At 37.6% G+C, this 22,051-nt stretch overlaps 1 protein-coding gene across 3 annotated transcripts in view; it reads right to left on the bottom strand.

The window, feature by feature from the left end:
* Window positions 1-11,455: 11,455 nt before the first annotated feature.
* The window catches only part of SGCZ (sarcoglycan zeta), a 248,105-nt gene continuing 237,509 nt past the window's right edge, over window positions 11,456-22,051 (bottom strand). For all 3 annotated transcript variants that reach the window (XM_058193461.1, XM_058193462.1, XM_058193460.1), the window contains 2 exons: window positions 18,672-18,795; window positions 11,456-11,653 (listed from right to left, as the gene is read on the bottom strand). In XM_058193461.1, coding sequence (XP_058049444.1) covers window positions 11,456-11,653; window positions 18,672-18,795 — 322 coding nt within the window. The remainder of the gene's footprint in view (window positions 11,654-18,671; window positions 18,796-22,051) is intronic.

The raw sequence follows: 22,051 nt of genomic DNA on the forward strand, positions 1-22,051 counted from the left end.
GCATTGTGAAGAGGTTTCTATACTTTTTCTCTGACTTTTCTATAAAATAAAGAACTCAAAGAGGCTTGAAAAAAGAGGCCTTTCTTACATATGAAAAGACATAAAATTAAAGTTCTCCTTCATAAGTTTTGATTCACGGAATAATGTATTTTATTATAAATGGCTTGGTATAAAGTTACCATAGGTGCCATCTTTTCCCAATAGTTTCTACCCATCAAATCCGATCCAATAGATTGGACAAGCTGCAGATCCTATCATCCAAAATGTCAACTGGCAGGAACTAGAAGAAGACCTTTTTCTACTGTTATCCTTGTCTTGTGGAATATTTTCTCCTCAGAGATTACAATGGTCCCAAACCTGTTGGCTTTTCGCAATTTGGCTTTAATAATTTGGCTATGTATCCAGGCCTGAGACTCAGAATTTGTGAAGGGTTTTGTTACTTGACTTTCCTATTAGTTGATCAACCATCATGGTTACATGTTCACACTTATTTGTTTTGTGGATGATTTTATCATTTTAATATCATTTTAATTGTTTTATAATTGTAAGCCACCCAGAGTCACTGAGTTGGACAGCTATAGAAATTTAATAAAGAAAGAAAATACAAACAAACAAATAATGTATAAATAAATAAAAACTCATTCTTGGCCAAAGGATCAGCTGACTTAGCCAATGAAATAAAGTTTCACATATAACCGCTGTATATAATAAATAATTTTATTTACATATATTTAAAAATTGATATAACATAGCTCTTCATACTTCACAACATGGTCATACATTGATATACCTTTTTTTAAAATCAATTCTAGTAATAAACAATTCTTTTGTTCTCCTAAAAGGGAATAATACACCATTTAGAAATTTTGCATTGGAATGTAAATATCACAATCGTTCTAAGTAAAACTTGTTAGATGGACTGTACAGTATCAAATTTAGATTGGCTTCTATGGAGGCCTTTATAGGAAGAATGAATTACATTGCCTTGCCAAATGAGGCAACAGGATTTCAATGTATTTTTCCCTTTCAGTTATCAGAAATATATGGCCACTAGTAAATTTCTGTTGTTTAGATATATAATTTCAGCTTTCTAAAAAGTATATAATGTACTAGACTGAAAAACTAATCTCCCCATCCCGCTGTCAAAAATCTAATGTATTAAATCCATGCAAGATTTTGGAAAACAGAGATAGTATAATGACTAATGGTCTTGTTCTGCAGAGTTGAATCCCGAAGAAGCTTTTAATGTGCAATGCTGCATAAAATCAGATTTTAAAATAACAGCTATATTATCTTGAATGCAAGGAAACAAATGAGTTCTCTGCATGGTTGCAGCTTTATATTAATAGCCTGCCCTGGGGTAAGAGACCATCACATTCTTGGGTCTGATTTTAAAAGACATAGGCTTGTGTGTGTTGAGATATATCTTGGGGTAATATTAAACTCTGTACATGTGGTTTCAGAAGATGTGCTCTTGTTTCTGTTTCTATCATTTTCTTCCCTGATCCTAATGGATTTTTTTTTTGTTCATTAATGAGGAATGGGACTAAAAGAAAAAAGTCCATTGTCAAAACAAAACAAAATAGAACAAATTCTTAAAGGGACGGAATACTTTTTTAAAAAACACACACCCATTTATTGGAAAATTTCAGCAAAGGCTTTTTGTTATTAATCACAACATATCATAATGACTAGGGCAAAAGAAGAATCACGTCTAAGGAATAAACAGATGATTTTCAGAGAGTTTTTGATCGGTATGTTTATAACTGGCTAAATCTCTGAAAGTTTGAGACAGTGTATTATGTAGAGATATCAATATCCTACATGAATTAGATTGTAAACTTCTTCTGTATATTTATATCTTCTATTATAGAAAACTGTTGGGTGTGTCTCATTCTATAGCCACTGTAGGTCCAGTCTTTGTGTAGTAGGGCCTAAGACAGCTGTTGGAAATTCATTATACATTATAGTCCATAGAGCAAGCTTTTTTTCTAAACTAATAATAGTGACTGAACTCAGTGTTGGGACAATAAATAGTCCAGTTCTTGCTGTCAGAATAAATTACAAAAAATATTTAAATGTTTCTTCCTCAATAATTTCAAAATTGATGCAGTCCATGGTTAAACTGTCTCAATCAATTTCTTTTGTGATTTACCCCAGGAATTTATATTTCAATTGGCTACAATCTTCCACTGGTGTAATACATCAGAAATGATGTCATAGCCAATAACAAAACATTAAAACCCAACCATACACTACCATATTCAAACCCAAAAGGTGTACACCCTTGGGTTGTGATCAGTGTAATGTTATGGTTATCCTAACATTATTGTATGTGCTCCAGAACACATACAGTGGGTAATTTTTTGGATAAAGGAAGCATTCACTTACATAGTTTGCAATTTAACAGTTTCATTATAGCAGATGTCTATAATCACTGTGAACCTAGCAGATAACATGCGATCACTGGGTTAAAAACACTATTAACTGTGATCTCTGACTGTGAAATGTATTATAGTAGCAAAATTTTCTTGTCAAAGAATAAAGACAATTCAGTGTTCAGCACATTAATCCAGGAGTGTATTATTTGAAAATGTAGCAAACAGAAGAGAGAAAAATCACATTAATTTGGCTAGTTTAGATCTACAAATCTTAAGCTTTGAGCTGAAATACTGAAGATCTTATATGAAACCAAAATGATGGAAAATTCAATTTTACTATTTTCTTATCCTTGCCCCATCTTCATGCTGAAACAGATAAAACAGTCATTTTTATGGTGAATTAAGCGTACAGTGCTTTGTAAGGAAACTGTGTGATTTGTCTTTATTCTTCCCACCTCAGAAAACTTTTAAAAAAAAATCACATAAACTGAATTTTAAGAAAGCTGGATAAATCTGATGCAAATTGTTGAAACCAAAATATGTTTCATATGAGTGGCCAAGTTGTGTCCACTAGGAAGCATTTGCAAGAAGGAAACCAGAAGGGTGATGGTTTGCTGGGTCACTAATAAAGGAAGTCAATTTATTGATCCAAAGCCACCTGCTTCATAATTTTAAGAATATATTACAGGTGCTTTTCTAAGTTGTATATTCTGTTGCATTTACCTCTATTGAACATAATTATTGGGTTCAATGATTATTCCAAGTCTGCCTGGGCAGAGAAATAGAAAAGCTAAAAAGATAACTTTATGGCTGAAAAAGATGAACTTTGGTTGATAACCCATCTGAAATTTTAACTTAACAAAGATTGATGATATCCACATTATGCACAATTTAGATTATGTATTATAGGTAAGGATTCTTTTAAAATTATAAAAATGCTTTGGGACTCGCATTTGGCCCAGAAGAGAGCTAAAATGTTGGAAAGCATATTTTGAGTGCAATAAGACCTGTGCTTCATCAGCAGCATTGGCTGCTGATCTATTTCTCAGTCCAATTTAAAATGCTTGTTTTATTAATTAAAACCTTAATGTTGTGGGACAAAATTGCTTTAAAGACATCTGTTTATTAGGTATATATATTTATATAATCAAAATTCTGCAGCCCTGTTCCTAGCTCAATTAGCTCCCACCTTTGCAGAATTTGATGTAATGTAAAGACCTTTAAAATTCAGTAAGCTTTTAAAATATGTATTTCCATCTAAATCCTTGAATGGGCAACTATTCAGAAATCACCATCCATATAATCTGGGAAATTAGCAAACATTTTGGAAGAAGGTAATGGCAATCTAATTCCACACTATTGCCAAGAAAACCACATGTGCATGTTTATGAAGTTGCCCAAGGTTGAAGTTAACGCAAAGGACACTTAACTTTTTATATGAATACAGAAAAATATTTTACCACAGATTACAATAAAGAGCTCTTTTAGGCAGATGATCACAGCAGACTAAACTTTTAATTTCTCTTGACAATCATTTATTTTTGTCCAAGGGTAGGTGGGTAAGAGGGGAGAGAAAGGAAAAAGGCTGCTATTGAAGAAATATCTTCCTAAATATTCTTTGGGCTCAATAAATTATAAGGCTACTTGTTGGTTTTTAGCCAAAATGCTATAGATAATACTAGGGCAGCTTCAACATTGTGTCCCCCAGATTTGCTGGAAATGAAACTACAAATTCCAAGATTCCCAGGCAGGACAACTGTTGGAAATACAAAGTCTCAAGTTGAGAAGGGTAGTGTAATGTGTCAGATTCTTGAATTAGAAATCCAGATTATGGAATTCTCAGTGTCAGCACCAACAAGGAAGATTATAGCAAGATGGTGGACAGAACAGCATGATGCAAATTCCATTCCTTTTCTATATGCATGGGATGCTCCACCATCTTGCCAATTTTGACACAGACAAACCCTTGCCCCATGAACACTGCTAGTCAATACAGTGACATTATAGTAGAAACTGTTGACTTTCTCACTCTGTTGTATGAACAGTGATGTGTATCCTTGACTTGGCTATTTGTTTCTTGTTGCCAGGTAACAAAAGTAGAGACTCATTTGTCCACTAAAAACTCAGATCATTTCTAAGTTGTCTTTAGCCTATGAAAAAAATATCTCTTTGAGTAACAGTGAGATCTGGCAGAAAGTTAATAATACATTAAAAATGGCACGGAAAGGCTCATTTTTCTGTATCGTATCGGGGGAAAATCATATACCAAACACAATTATGAGAGAATCTCAACATTATAATCAAATTACCCAAAGTTCTGCTGTTCTGATGAGAAGACATTCCTGTTTCCAAAACCTTGCTGTTAATTAGTTTAAGTGGAACAGCAACAAAAAAAATCCAAGATATTCATATACTGCATGGAAATTAATAGGTTATCTACAGTTTATAAGACAATCCATCCATTTAAATAGAAAAAAGTTTTGTTTCACATAAAGCAAGAGAGAATACAAAAGCACAGCTTCTGTAATTTGGTAATATTGCAACTTTACAAATATATTGCATAGTGTATGTAAGAAAATAGTTTCATCTTTTTTATATAATTATATACAGAAGAATAACATTCACATGAAAAAAAGGAAAACAAAACAGCCAAAAAGGGAGCAATCAGATTCTGAAAAGACAATGAAATCATTGGACATTTAAATATTAAACCATTTTCCAATATTATAAGTCATTTGCTTGATTTGATTGATATATTGATCCCAAATAATACAATCCATATTTGCCTATTACCATTTTGATTATTTTCTGTCATTCTTGTGAAATCAGATTTTTTTAAAAAAATTTAATTTAAAATTTACAATTGGGATTGTAAATTTTTACTCTACAGACTGAAAGATTTCCCATTCTTGCAAGACTTTTCCTTGCCAAAAGGCCCTTCATGAAAGCAATAGTTCATTCATTAATGGAAGCTCATTTTGTTCATAGGGAGAAAAAGCATAAAAATCAAAATCATATTCATAACATTGACATGAAATGAACAACTTGGAAACATATTTTCAAAACTTCAAAACCTAATCCTTATGCTAATGAAATATCTATGATGCATGCAAAATAGATGATCCAAGAACCCAAACCCTCTTTTTCTTCAAAACTAGTAGAAATGAAAAACTCCAAAGTACACAGAAATTGTCAGAGATCTAATTTCTACCTCATACACCAATTATACCACATAATTCATTCCATGAAGGTACATTGTCAATATGTTAATTATAACAGAAATATCACTCTTTGGTCTTTAATATTAAACCAATATATGAACTACAGTTAACAATGTATCAACCCAACATACAAGTAACAATGCTCAATGAGGTCATTATATTGTTTTATTTATTTATTTCTTTAAAGACAAGAAAGAGACAGTATCCACTAACCTTGTTGGATTGCACTATGTGTGTGTGTGTGGGTAGGTGGGTGGGTGTGCATTCCCTCCCACACTCTCTTTCTCTCTCTCTCTCTCTCTCTCACACACACACACACACACACAGAGCTATGTACTAAAGTATGTCTTGAGTGTACAGTGTAAGCTGGGATGATTCTGAAGAGACCAAGAAGTCTGGAAAAGTGAGGTACCATTTCCATAGCGCTCTGCACACTTACAAGGCAATATTTTTTAAATGGCCTTAATTGAAATTTGTAATCATAGCACCTAACTTCAGATTTGCATTCCTTCATCTTATATGTGAATGTAATGTAGACTTTAACTAAAAAAGATGCTCCAACCTATTGTTTCATTCAAAATCAAAATATCTGCAAAGAGAAGGAAGATGACCTTGATGGAGATTTGAAGGCTTTGTTGCCTAGGAAAAAAGGTCTAAAGCATATTTCCATCAAAGCTATTTTCCTCTACATTGTCTGCCTATTTCTAGATACTACTAGAGGTGTTCACCAAGGAAGGCAAAAAGTCAAGATGATAATTACTGCCCACCCTTTTTTTGCATGCCATGGCTCTAATACAGGATCATGGGAATACATTTGCCATCTTGACTTTTTTGAGCCATGCAGACAATCCTGGCTTGACAACTTCATACTGTTTTCTAGCTAGTAATTTTGGGGTCTCTCTCTATTTATTTCTGTTGAAGACCATATTTTATTTTTTCTTGTATCAGTATAACCAAATGGTAGGCTGAAATACCCCAGGAGAGCTTGCTGCACAGGGACTCTAGGATTAGTAGTCTAGGTCACACTTTGAAGGAGAAAGACCAGAATCCATGTAATAGATGTGAAGAGCCAATTTCTTATTAGTTTACAATAGGCTTTTAGAAACCCCTTGCATTTGAATTCATTCCTCATATTGTCTGTCTCCTCAGGAAAGCAATAATCTCTCTCTTTTGCATCATTCAGCCAATCCACACCATAATTTTCAGGCTCCTGGTCATAAAAGAATACAACCAGAAGTGTAAAATCAGAAGAAGTCTGGCAGCAATTTTTCAGAGTAATATGTTTTATTAAAAGGCATGAGCCATCATCACTTCCCTGATTTTAGGCTATCGTAGTCTAACATGTTTCTCCTGCTACAAAAACTGCAAGTTAAAAATATGACAGGCATTATGCTTAGTCATTCTTTGACTTTAATGTGAGTTACATGTGGACTGGAATACTTCAGAGTCACTGGACTCAGACAGCATATAAATTTAATAAATTATTATTCTTAATACACTCCTGAAATGAAGGAGTTTGGGGACCTTATAAGAAGTAGGCATTAGAAGCTATGTGCATGCAAAGTGGTAGAAGCTTTGCATGGAAGAATATATTTCTTTGTCATGATATACAATTAAGATGTGGGCACCCAAAATTTTAAAAAGCGAAGCTGCATTAAAAGGTTTCAGAAAAATTAAAACTTTAAAATTAGACCGTGTTCTAATTTCTAAGATTTTGAATGAAAATCCATTGGATGATATATGACTTGAATTACATATTGCTGCAGTTTGTATCAATTATTAAATTGATACAATTAAAACTGCATTTTAAGCATAGAAAAGTCTTTATAACCTCTTATTTGAAAAGAAAACAGAAGAGGGACAATTCAGTTAGGAAAGATTTTCCTGAACTTGTTCAGTGATTCCTCAGGAATAATATTCTGGTTATTATTCAGTTATTAAAAATAATTATAGTTTATTTTTTTAACATCACATGGGATGCTTGGCAGTGGAGGGGGGATTGAATATATTAATGAGAAAATCTAGGAATCTTGATATCATCCCAAACCCTCAGGAAATTTAAAATGTCACCTGTAAAAATTGCTGCCAAATATTGTAGTTTGTATTTCATAAGTATCTGTATAAATTCTACATAGCTAGAAAATAAATTTAATCTTACTGCCAAACCAGATCAAAATCCAATTCAGGCACAGGAAGTAAGTCTTTGTTCAAACACATTGAATCAAAAGGTAAAATCTAATGTAATTTAGAGGTGAGGTAATCAATCTGAATTATCCTACAAAAAAAGTCAAAACAATAGTTTGTATTATTTCCCTCTATTTTTTGTTGTATCCTTTTAAGAGTAATGCAAAATTTTATCTAGTACCAACAACTCTTATGCTTTTATCTTTTTATTTTAGAAAGTGGTATTTCTGTAATAGTTGTAATGTGATCTGCTAACCCTGATGTCCATAAATCAAGTTATTATTATGGTTTGTTGCACAGTCAACCAGATGTTCAGACTGAATTTGGCATTTTTGTCTACTTATTGGGTTTTTTCCAAGGATCTGAGACAGGCAGATCTAATTGTTTGATGGTGTTACAGACGTTGTTGTTGTTGTTGTTGTTGTTGTTGTTATTATTATTATTATTATTATTATTATTATTATTATTATTATTATTCATGACAAAAGGCTATAGATGGCCCATGTTGACATATAGATGCTGAAAAAATGGCAATCTAATGGCTGGACATTGCTAGAAGATGCACTCTTGTTAAAATGAAATTATTTACAAATCACAGTGGAGACAGATTTAAATAAAAATATTGTTGGAAATTGTATATTAGGAAAAAAAAACATATTTAAAAACTGTGGTGAGAAATTCACAAGTGCAAATTTTCAGAAGGGCACAAATTGCTAGGTTTATAAGGGTTCTATGTAATTGGAATATAATGGTGGAACAGCTATACCAATGTTTGAAAATGTGTGGACTTCAACTCTCAAAATTCCTCAGTTGGTTTGGCCGGCTGAAGAAGTCTGGGAGTTGAAATTCATATATCTTTAGATTCACGATTGAAATTGTACTGAGCTACACAAACCAAATGAAGAAAGTTCGGTATCAACTATAGAACTGATAGCTTGGCTCAGTGGCTAAGCCATATGGCTTTCTTAAATAATGTGGTTCTGATGTTAAGCTCTTCTGTTTATGAGCACAAGAGAAAAGGAAGGGTTTTTTTTCTGCTTTCCAGATTAATTTTGATTGCCTGAAGAAAAAAAGAGGAAAGGAGCAGGGGGGAGGGAGTTTACAGTATTTTATACCCATATTCATTTTTTGGGGGGTTGTCCATTTGGCAGTTTAAAATTATGAGCAAAATAGAATCCATGTAATATATTTCATTTATTTAGAAATTTTCACAGTTTAGCTGAAATAACTGAGCACCCTAAACATTTCATTTAAATGATTAAAAAATTAAGGCTATATGTATATAGAGGATATAGGGGTGAGCTTTTATTTCCCAAGTATCAACTGTTGCTCTGCTGCCCATTTTGGGAGAGCATGATGGCATTCTCACAAAATGGCTTTTTTCAAGGCTTATGGATACCACTGAACCGTAATTACACATCATTTTTAATGCAGTAGAATATGTACTTAGTTTTAAACAGGATGTCTCATTCTTAATGTGATGGAAAATCTTGGTACATTTGTTCCTCCCGTCCCCTGCCAATAATGTACCACATTCTGTAGTTTGTTTAAACTATGGTATGAATAAATTTGGATCAACAATATTTTAAATTCTGATTTGTTCTTCCTCCCTCCCTCCGTCCATTCCTTCCTTCCTTCCTTCCTTCCTTCCTTCCTTCCTTCCTTCCTTCCTTCCTTCCTTCCTTCCTTCCTTCTTTCTTTTCCATTTTAATCAATAGCAGAAAATGGACTTGGAATAGTCTTCTATTCCTTACACAGTAATATATATATATATGCTTATTATATGTTTAATCTCTTGTATTGTAGTTTATGTATTTCCAACTGCCATCTCATTGACACTGCTTTTAGGGTTCAGTTTCCATAAAACCTTTTAACTGGTTTTTGTAAATTCCAATGTGTACATTCCGTAAATATATACTTGAGGGGCTATATATAGTATCAGTCTGTTTATTACTTTTTTCTTTTAATATTTAGTTGAAATATGTTTGTAGGGAGGTTCAAAGAAGGAAAGACTTCCTCATTAACACCAAAGATTCTCAGAGAAGTTTGGTGATAACCATTGAGTAATGTGAAATATATTATGACAGCTGCTGGTGGAGGGATAATGACCTAAAAATGGCTAATGAATTTTGGGCTATTCTGCTGCCCTCATCACTCCTATTGTACATTCCACTTACATTCCACCTGGACAATTTCCTGCGAGTCCTTAGAAAGATTTTTGGGATGTTTAGGGATGAAGGAAGGGAAGAAGAAATAAAGAACTGTACAACTGTGAACCACCTTAAATTATCTTAGCCTTTACATTACATCTTAAGTTATCTTAGCCACCTTAAGTTATTTTAGCCATTACAGATAGTATGATCATTGTTAAAAATGAAAACATTAACATTCCAACTGGCTATCATTGCAGTTGTTCTATATAGTAATTACCAAACCTTGTAATCTAATGGCTTTGTTAACATGAAACTACTGCAGTCCAATCCATTACTTTATTAGGAATTCTGGCATTACTCTTTTGTTTGTTTCAATCAAAGGAACATTTATGCGTGCATAGATTTGCCTCCTTTGCTGTAATGAAATAGAAATGAGGAAATTCTCATTTAAAACCAGGACATGGCTCTTGTTCCCATTATAAGTCACTATATTTTGGGCAAAATATCTAAGTTATTCTTTGTAGAAAACACCCTCAGTGACCTCAACTTTTCTCCATCTCTAAACATTTGTATATATTAGGGTTTGCTTGTTCATTGAGAAGCAAAATCTATTAATCATATGTGTATTTTGCTCTGTGGACCATCAGGTCAACAGACTCCCTTTCCTTTAATAGTGTGGCTGCATTAGATGCATTCAAATGATTGAAAGGAAAACTGTTGTTAAATGTTACTTCACATGCACAAACAAATTATTCAAAATCAGCACAGAAATAAAAGGTTTGAATAGGTAACAATCCTGATGACTTGTAAAGTGTGTATCTAACTCACAAAACCTATATGAAGGAGACAAATAATAACAATGCCCTGAAGGGATGGGAAAAAGATTATCACTCAGAGAGGGATTCTGTCTCTTGCTGTTTAAAATATGAAATATGAAGTTTACTTGTTTAGTAAAGCAAATGTTACACAATACTTTGAAGTCTTAAAATTCTGGGATAAAAGTTTACATCCAAAAGTGATGGGTGTATGAAAATTGTGCTTTCAGACAGTAGAGTTATTTGTCATACCAATTTATCTCAACTTTAGATTCTGGGCCAATTTCTATAGTAGTATATCTATCTCTATATAATTATGTATATATGTGCAGTTTCTCGTATACAGTTCCTGCTCAAAAAAATTCTAAAACAATGTGCTTCACTTCATATATAGCCAAGGCACCTGTGTATTTCTCCCTTTTGGACAAAAAGTGATACGAAGGTCCAGATTCCCTGGTGAAGACAACCATTTTATTAGGCCTTCTATCTTCCATCATGGAGCTCCATAAGCCAGAAGAGAAGGCTCTATTTGGCTCCTTGCTTGGGTTGGAAGCGATCCAGGAGGCTGCGTAGAGCTTCATGATCGAACGAGGGAAATCAAGCAGAACCGTGAAGCAGAGGGACAGTAACAAAAAGGCTATTCTGGTGTGAGGAGGAGGAGGAGAAAGAGGAGGAGGAGAAGGAGAAGGATTCTGGTGTCTTCAGCTCCACAAGCAGATGTTGCCACTGGACTGACATGTGGAACCTACTCCTGCAGGGGAAAGGTAGAGTTTGCCACTGGGACAAACACAGATCTCATAGATAGTCTGTCTTGTTGCCGATGAACTTGATGAGGAAGATGAGGGGAAAGACCCCAGCGGTAGATTCCCTAGCCGGATTGAGTCTGCATTTAAAAATATCTAGGGGGAAAAAAGAAAGGAAGAAAATGAATTACTTTTACTGCAGGACTTCATTGATATATTATTGGATTCTCTAAAACAGACCACTAAAATAGAGAAAATGATGCCCTTTTCTGTATTTCAGAATGAAATTCAGTTATTACAAAATAGCAGAATCAGGCACTTTCCTGGTTAACTGGACTTCATGGCAACCCAGTGGCTGGCAGGGATGCCTTTGTTCGTGCAATCCCAGCTGTCCTTATTTTTGATACAAGTTTTTTTACTGGTGCTTAAATGTTGAACAAGAGCAGAAGGCTGAAGTAGTGCATAAGGACATAAGAGTTTGAGCTCTGAAAAATGAAAAGCATACAACACTGTACTCTTTGGTGATTCTGATTTAACTGTAGCCATTCGTCAGTTCCACTTAGAGAAGAGATTATGCATATTCCCATTACTAATGTACCAATTATACTCCTACATTAGTGTCCATCAGCATAATGAAGTTTGAAAAGTGCACTGTAAGTGAGAAGGCAATATGTAATTCCCACAATTCTGCAACTGTTTCCCTTTCTTCTTGTTCATTTAATATTCTCCCAGTTGTTAATATCACCTAGGAAAAGAACATTTTGGAAAGTGTTAAGTTTGGGTATTGACGAGGCAGGAGACCAGGTTAGTGACAACAGCTCTTTAATATAGTGTGACCCAGCAAAACTTTGGAGAAAAACCTCTCCTTATATACACTTCAGCCAGAGGCTGTATCCAATCAGAAATGAGATACTTCCCGCCTAAAACTCCCGCCAAAACTTACAGTAATACATTACACTCCTCCCCTCCCAGAAAGCACTTTGCCAATATTTGCATATTACTTCTCTACGTAGTCCCGCAGGTACGTGGGGCGTCTCCTGACTCTCCCGGACCTGCGCAGTTCACTTTCTGGAGTTGAGTCGAGCTTGCCGGAGGGACTTTTCGTTCCTCTGAGCTCCTCCTCCCGGCCATCCGGCCCTGGATTATTCGCCGGCTCGGACCTGCTGTCCTCTAGAGGGACCGGAGGGTGTCGCTGGACCTCGCCTGACTCAGATAAGTCTCTGTTTGGTTCTCGCTTTCTGTTTGTTCTCGGCTCCAGTCAGCTGTGGGGTTAATTAAATCATAGTCAGGGCTGGTCTCGCCTAATTCTGCCTTATCGCTCAATCTGTTTCTTAATTGATCTATGTGGCGCCTCAAACTCTGCCATCGTCTATTTCCACTAGATAAGATTTGGGGCCCGTTTGTCTATGACTATCCCCTCTTCCAGCTTGGGCCGTCGCTGTAATTATGTGCCCACACTGAGTCTCCTATGTTTAATTCCCGGATTCTATCTGGTTTTGTTTTGAACCCGTCCTGCACGTAGTTCGGTGTAGCCGGTCTAGCGGGCACCGTAGCTTCCGCCCCATTAATAGCTCGGCTGGGCTGCGGCGGTGGCCACACAGGGGTCCTGTGTTGGACGGTTAGGAATCGTCGATCTGTGCCTGCCAATCGCCGGGCCGCTTCGTGATAGCGCTTCTTCGCACTCCGAACAAAGCGTTCAGCAAGGCCGTTCGGCGCAGGGTGGAACGGCGCTGAGAGGGCATGTCGGATGCCCTTCAGCCAGGTACCCTTCAAATAATGCTGCGGTGAACTGTGGGCGTTATCGGACACGAGGGTGTCCGTAGCCCGTGCGTGGCGAAAAGGTGTTTTAGTGCTGCAATGACAGCTCCAGCGGTTGTGGATTTCATTAGATGATCTCCAGCCATTTGGAGAATGCATCCACCACAATTAGAAATGTTTGGCCGTGGAAGGGCCGGCAAAATCAATGTGTATGCGGGACCAAGGGCCTTGGGGTTTCTCCCACTCCAACACTGGGGCCGTGGGTGGTAGTGGTCTGGATTCCTGACATACCTGGCATCGGCCAACCCTGTCACCGATTTCCCTGTCCATTAGGGGCCACCAAACATAGCTCCTGGCTAGCCCTTCATTCTTACAATTCCTGGGTGACCCTCATGCAGTAGTTCCAGGACTTTTTCTCAGCTTCTCTGGAACTACCACCCTATCCCCCAGAGCAGGCACCCCTTGCACAGACAATTCCCTCTTTCTTTACAAACTCTCTAAAACGGTCGCCCGGCACAGCGGGCCATCCCTTGAACCCAACCGATTACAGTTCTTAAAACAACGTCCGGTAGGAGGCCGAGCCACTTCCTGCGATGTGACTGGGCCAGAGTCCCAAGAGTCAATTAGTAGAACGGGGTGCCCGGAGTAGGGTCCTCGATTTCCCGGCAATGGGCATCTGCTCAATGCGTCCGCATGCCCCAGCTCTTTCCAGGTCGATGCTGCAGTTTGTAGAGTAGGCGGCCAGAAAAATAGTCCATCTGGTCAGCCGGGTGATAGTGCCACTGGCGTTGGGCGGTCGCCAGCCAGTAATCCCAATAGCGGTCTGTGGTCAGTGATAATTTCAAAGTCTCTCCCAAAAACGTATTCGTGAAATTTTTTCACCCCTGACACTATTGCGAGAGCCTCCCTATCTAGCTGGCTGTAATTCCTCTCCGCCGCGGACATCGTTCGTGAATAGAACGCTATAGAGGCTTCAGTGCCGTTTGGGAGTCTGTGGCTAAGTACAGCTCCTACTCCATAGGGGACGATCACAAACCAATACTAACGGCAGTCTGTTGTTGTATTGTATAAACAGGCTATCGCTTGATAGCAAACTATTTACTGCCTCAAATGCCCTATTCTCTGACTTCCCCCACGACCAAGCAGTGTTTTTTCCAAGCAATTTATGCAGCGGTTCGGCAACGGTTGCCTTGTCTTTTAAAAACACGGCGTAAAGTTTACCAGACCCAGGAAAGCCTGGAGTTCTGTCTTGTTTTTGGGTGCTGGGGCCCTCTTTATCGCCTTGACTTTGCTCTCAGTGGGGAGAATCCCTTTTTGTCTATTCTATAGCCCAAAATTCAACAGATTCGACCCCTATCTGACACTTGCTTGCTTTGACTTTTAATCCTGCCGACCTAAAAATGGCCAAAACTTTCCTTAATCGCTTCCCCAGTTCTCTTAAATCTTCCCCTGATACCAACACATCATCGAAATAGGGTACGACTCCCGGTAACCCTTGTAGGAGCCGCTCCATCAAATTTTGGAATAGCCCCGGGGGCACACTCACCCGAACTGTAACGGGTGCACTTAAAGGCACCCGGTGCGTTACAATGGTCTGGGCCTCAGCTGTGCTAGCATCTACGGTAGCTGTTGGTACGCTTGTGCCAAGTCTAATTTGGCGAAAACTTGTCCGTGCCCTAGTGAGTGCAATAAGTGTTGCACTACTGGAACTGGGTAGGCGCTCTTTTGCAATGCTTTGTTCAAGGTAGCCTTGTAATCAGCGCAAATCCTTATGGACCCGTCTGGTTTTATAGGGTGACGATTGGCGTCTCCCATTTGGCATGGTCAACTGGCACTAGTATCCCTGGCTGACTAATTTATCTAACTCTTTGTCGATTTTAGGTTTGAGTGCAAAGGAACCCTCCTTGCCTTTAACCTAATGGGAGCTATTTGGGGTCTAAATTGAAGGAGATAGGGGTCCCTTGTACTTGCCTAAACGGTCCTCGAATCGTCTGCGAATTCCTCCAGTAGGGCGTTTTGCAGGTTGCATCCGCTCGGTGGGCGCCAGTCACCCCATTCCCAACGCCCGGAACCAGTCTAGCCCCAGCAAGCTTGGCAAGGTTCCCTCGACTAACGTGATGGGCAGGGTCTTTTCGTATGTCCCGTACTTGACCTCGACGGTCGTTGTCCCTCGAACAGGGATGCGGTTGCCCTGGTAATCCTGCACCCGGGCCGTTGTTTCTGTAGCTTGCGCTTTGCGATGTCGGCAAGGCTTTCACAAAAGTGTCCCAGGACATGATTGTGATAGCTGATCCTGTGTCTACTTCCAGTCGGCACGGTACGCCTTCAATTGTCGGGTTTGTGAAGATCTTTTCTTGATGCGGGTAGCTGCGTGGTCTATGGTAACAGTCATTCGGTTTGACTTGGCTCTTTCTTTCCTGGCCAATCGCTGGTCGCCTCGCCGATCTCGCGCTCTGATTGGCTGGTTTGAAATTCGGCGGAATGTGGGGTTTGCATCTCTGACTCAGAGCCGCTCTGATTGGCGATTTGAATTTTCGGCGGGAAGGTTGGGGTGCTCGGCAGACTTGAGCCAGGTGCCCTTCCTTTCACACCGCCGCAAATGGCGTCCCTGAACTTACATCTTTGGCGCTGATGTCGCCCGCAACTTCCGCATTCCTCCGGGTCTTCCTTGTCGATTTTCCGGTGTAGTGGACTTCTTCCTCCTCTTCGCTGGTTGACTCACGATAGGTTTCTTCGTGGTGGACTGTGCTCGGCTTTGCGCCCGCCATCGGCGTGAGTCGCTTTTGTAAGGTGTCTGCTGCATGGTTGGACATCTCATGGGCTCTGGCTTCGTCCAGAGCGTTTGCCAATGTCAGGTTGCTCTTGGCTAGCAACCGTCTCCTCAAACGGATGTCTCTGACCCCCCGTATAAGTTGTTCCAGCAGCTCTTCGTCCAGATCGCGGTACTGCAATGCTTGGAGGCTTGTCTCAGGGCTGCCATGTAGTCGCTGATAGACTCGCCTTCTTGTTGCCTGCGCTCCCCAAACTCGTGCCGTCGAGCGTATTTGGGCGGGGCTGGTGCGTAGTGATTCTTCAGGAGGGTCTGAAGGGTCTGCCACGATACGGAGTGTAGCGGTGTTGGCTCCGCTAGGGCTTCTGCGACGGCGATGACTGCTGACCCACAGTGGCTTATGAAGTAAGCCCGTTTGCGGTTGTCGGAGACTCCCTGTAGCTCGTTTGCCTCCAGGAAACTTTCGAAACGGGTCATATATATTCCCCATGTCTCCTGGGCAGGGTCAAATGGAGTGGGTGGCGTGTAGCCGGTCATCGCTGCATTCGCCGTCACCTTGCTGGGTTTGATTCTCGTAGTGAGTTCAGCTCTGTTCTGGTGCTCTGCCTCAAAATCCCACCTTCGTCGCCAATGTTAAGTTTGGGTATTGACGAGGCAGGAGACCAGGTTAGTGACAACAGCTCTTTAATATAGTGTGACCCAGCAAAACTTTGGAGAAAAACCTCTCCTTATATACACTTCAGCCAGAGGCTGTATCCAATCAGAAATGAGATACTTCCCGCCTAAAACTCCCGCCAAAACTTACAGTAATACATTACAGAAAGGGTTGCAATTTATGAGCTACTGATATGGATTTAGATTGTTGGACAGTGAAACTGCTCATTTGAAAGAACTTGCAAAGGTGAATTTCCATCTATTTAGCTGAGGACCTTTGTTGGGTAGTTAGGAAGAGATTAGTTGGTAATTAATGATGGAGAAGAGATAAAAACATATCCAACAGCCCAAATATCTGCCCCACCTTCCCTTAAAACTATCAGCATTGTGGTAAAAGCTAGGAGAGTTAAACTGAACAGTTAATAATTATTATAATACAGTAATGTGGAATTCAACTTTTGTTTGATTCTTATGATTGTGATGAATTAATATTCTAGGGGAATCAAACCTTGGAAATAGAAAAAACTTTGTGGGAGAACCAATAAAGATCGCATAAAGAGTATGAAGCTTAAAATATGGAATAGAAACAGATGATGGTTATCTTGATAGTTGTAGAATGATAATTTATATAGTATTTGCCAGTATCTTCAGTTAGAACACTTTTTGTCTTGATATATAACAGTAGCCAAAATGCTTCAAAATCCCACTTACTTCTAAAGGATTTAACATATTCTTTAAAAAATGATTCTAGAAACAGCTGCTAAAATACACTAATTAAATGTTCAAGGACACAGAAACATGTGTAGTAAGAATTTGGTGTGTTTTTATATTTATATCTAATATATCTCTTCCATTCATTTTAAGCCATGAAAATAAACTGGACAGCTATGGGCCAGATCCTTTTTCTTAGCTACTTCACAGAGTTGCAATGAGCTTATGGAAATGCAAAATAAAATGATCAAGAAATTGAATACAGAACGTCTGCACACAACCTTGTGGTTATAATAAAGTTGGTGCAAGTCCAGAAGAGGTTAAAATGTATTTTGTTGGTACCATTGCAACAAAATGACCTTCATGAGAGGATGACAATGAAGCCAAAATGTAGGGGGCATTTTGTTTTTCATTTTATTCACCTAGGACAAAAGGAAGCCATTTCCTTGAAGTTTTTCCTTGAGCAGGAGACTTGGTTGCATGCCACACTGCTGGAGTACAACTAGATTTCAGAATGTTGTTAGGAGAAAGATGAAGAGCAGTTGTTAAAGATAAGGAAATAAGGAACCCAAAGATGCTGTAGGAGAAAAGATCCTGCAATTGGAACCATGGGAAGGTTATGTTTGTGTGTGCACAAGTGTGCACTGTGCAGCGTGGCCAAATAACAGAGGAAAGGTAGAAGTGAAGGCCTTGGCAGCCAGAAAGGATTCTGGAATCTGAGTGGGGTAAGGTCAAATCAGAATGGAACAGAAAGGATCATGTCAAAGTAAGCCATAGAGGATGTCAAGTAGTGTGAACCCCAATACATCATTTTCCAGAGGTTCTTAGTAAACCAACATGTTTCCCAGAAAGGAACATAGAGCAATCATGTCTGCCTTTTAATTCCAGTAATACATTATGTTCTTAACAAAACTTCCTCCAGTGTCCATCTGGTATCCATCTAGACCCATTAGGTGCATGGAACAGAATATCTTAATGGGTTTGTCTTTCCCCCAGAGACAATAAGCAGTAACAAATATTTGGAGCAAGAACTGATTTGACCATAAATCTAATGTCCTCCAGAATCAGATCAAACATCAGCTGCTCAAAGGTAAAGATGCTATCAAGCACACAGATTTTTTTTATATGCACATGCAATTAAATGTGATGGACTTTATTGCAAGACAGAGAGAAATAAAATTAATTTAAGGCTCCAGTTCTAAGCACCATATAATGGACTAGTGTCCAAGTAAACACGCATAGGATTTCATTAGATGAATATGGTTCTCTAATAAGGCTTACCTCCCCTTCTGTAGACTGCAAATGTAGCTCTTTCCTACAAGTAGCTTTCAAGTCCCCTGCGGCTGCACTCACTTGTATTCCCTTTGGAGCTTCCATTATCAATGATCTTGTAGGTGATTCAAGCCTAGAAAATGGGGGGTGGGGTGGAAATGAGGAAAGTTAGGAAATTTATAAAAATAAAATAAATAAAATACCATGTGTCCTATGTATTGACCATCAGCTAGGTATTTTTTCTACAATACAATAGAAATAAACTACTAACAACGTTCTTATTTAGACTGAAAGTTCTTTTGAATATCAATTCATATTTTCTAGAGTACAACATTATTTTTTCTAGAACAAGGTCTATTTTATTTCAAGTCAGTTATTTTGCTGTGAATGGTCTATCAGGCTACAATATTTAACTATGACTAATAATTTTACATAAAAGTTGAAGCTGGTGAGTGCTGTTTTACATCCATGTGTAGGTGTCACCTGCTGCTTGTTGTTGCTTATGAAAGTGGTTCTTGTATACTCATCAACTTTTTAGCAGCTGATATATAATTACTATCATAGTAAAAGGGAAGTTTATGAAAGTCCTGAAACTAATTTGGGTACTATTAGAAATATATTTGCTTACTCCAAATGAGGGGTCTAAAATTTAGCCATTTGAAAGATCCAGCCAATAGGCATGCCAGAAACCACAGTACAAAATCTGTCCTATAGATATCAGTCTTTAGGGTTGTCATGTTTATTGTCAACAGGTCTGCTTTGAATATTGGCAGAAAGGCAACAAATATGGATTCCAAGAAATAAATAATGGAAAAATTATTAATAAGCATTATAGCTTGATATTACCTGATTTAAAGATTTCTTATTCCAATATTTCAACAACATGTTTTTCAGGGTTCTTTATCAAGGTCCGTTACACACTTACTTCTCTATTTACATAAATAGTGACATTCTTTTACAATAATTAATGACTGGATTTCTTTCTTATAATTTGTGTTTTGTTATTATGGTCAACTTTCTAAATGGTCTGTCAGCTCGGTGGTAGATTGGCGGTGTCTACAGGAGTAGTATAAGTGACAAAGTAAGTGTTGCAATGCTACAATGCAAAACCTGCCACTAATATATTGTGGATGATTGTGCAACACAAGTGGAAAAGGGTAGAGTTTGTAATTTATCATTAGCACATTTATTTTATTATATACTATCATATATATGTGGGACATGTGTAGTTGTAGAACTGTTTCCTTACTTATACAATACATGGTGTAGTTATGAAACAGCAAATATTAAACCAAAGCTGAAAAATATAATTAAAAAATTGTGTCATTTATTGGTTTATTTAACAGTTCCAAGTTAGGTTTAACACAAATAACTTCTTAAAGCTATGTTTTAAACAGAGTTATCTATATAAATAGTTATTAATAAAATTTAGGAACATTGACCCATTTACATAATGACTGTACCATCTTATTAAGGAAAGAATATAGTTTAAACTGTAGGAAAATTATATTTTTAACAGATATTATTTAATAACCATTTTTCTTTCAAAAGAAAATTTCTAGACATAATTTTTAGTTCACTTCTACAAACTCCACATTTTTATTTATTTTCTTCAGGCAAATGCTGGTATGTTATTGTATGATGAAATGGACATATTTTTGTGTGCTTTTCTGATCCTCATGAAATTTAAAATACACGTAGTTTAAAATAAAATTACCATTGGCTATATAGGTAAGGAAGACAAATTTACTTATAAAAGTAAAGGGTTTTATTTTGAATTCAAAGCTATTAATGCTAAGTTAGGAAACATTAGGGTATATGATGGATATCATCCAGCCACTGTTTTCGGCATTTAAATTGCATTGATTGTAGTCAGAGATTTAAGAAGATGCTTAACTTTCTACTGAAATCAATGGGGACTTGAAAGCACTAAACTTTGATTGACCCATGCTTGTTATAGATCACAGATTCCAATCTTGTGGAAGAGATCATTTTAATTAAGCAGTAATAACATTAGTCCTGTTAATGTTACCTGTCTTGCAAACCCCAGGTAACCAACAATTATAAATGTTCAAAAAAAGGATCAAGTATTTAAGATCAGATGAATACTGTTGTTGCAACTTTAAAGACAGCTACTGAGTTATTTGTTGTGTTGTATTGCCAGATACAGAATATGTCAGGGAACATGCCCAGAAGTGCAAATCACATTGTCTTAAAATTCAAGTCAATGCATATGACATCTGTAGTGTAAGCAGTTCTGGCTAAAGAAGCTGGAGGCGAGCAAAAGAGACTCCTACAAATTAATGGACACACCTAGGGTTTTAAAGAAGTTGAGTGAAACAGTCAAAGAAAAACCCCTCAGAAATATTGCAGCCCAATCATATTTTCATTTGCAATTATTTCTGTGCTGCGGGTCAAGCTGAAACATTAATCAACAATGTTCCAGTTTTGAAGACACCATTGCAGTTGGTTGGAGAGCTATGTTGGTAGAACATGCATTACATCAGTAGTACCTTGTTAACCCTGCAGGTCAGGGGCTTAGTTTAATTTGGATGTGCAGTTACAAAAAAACCACAAAATTTGCCTTGTATCACAGGAGATGGTATAGCAAAATCAACCTCTTAACAGGATCCTTCTCAGAGAACCTCCCAGACTAAATCAGAGATAGCAATCCATGCTGAATACTCATGTACCTATGATGTGAATGAAGGTGTTCATGGTTAAATATTTTAGGAAAATCCTAAACTATTTAAAAAGGGATGCTGGGTCAAGATGAAATATAGAGATATCATTGAGTCAAACTCAGCTCCTAATAACTCCATAGTAGGTTGATAATGTGGAACTAACTCTCCATGGAAATCAGATAAGAGTGTATAAGAAGTTGGAGGTTCAAGAACTCAGCACATTTCAAAATTAATATTGAAGACTGACATTCTGTTTCTTTAATGCTTTAATCTGTCATTTCTAAACTAATTGGACTGGAAAGCTGCACAAAATTTTGTAATGTTGCACAAATAAAGGCAGTTCCTGATGCTTCCTCTTGTACCAGGATTTCAATTATTTTGTAATTCTATACATGCTCTGATAAAATTTGTGCAGGCTCTCCTAGATAACTCTGATATGCCTCTGATGCTCTCTGCTATAATACGTTGCAATTTTCATAGATGAACTCTACCCTCTCCCCCAAAAATTATTCTGGAATGCCTTTTAATAAGGCTTGGCATAGCCAATTTCAGGATTGGCAAATTAATATATATTTTTTTATTTCCCCCCAAAGAAATGGAATGATGGCTGTAAGGATGCAAAATATCTTAATATATTTCATTTAAAAGAATCTACTAATCTTCCAATTAATTAGAACATGAACAAAAATAGGAAACATTAATTCA

Source organism: Ahaetulla prasina, chromosome 8 (assembly GCF_028640845.1).
Source record: "Ahaetulla prasina isolate Xishuangbanna chromosome 8, ASM2864084v1, whole genome shotgun sequence".
Taxonomy (NCBI): Eukaryota; Metazoa; Chordata; class Lepidosauria; order Squamata; family Colubridae; genus Ahaetulla; species Ahaetulla prasina.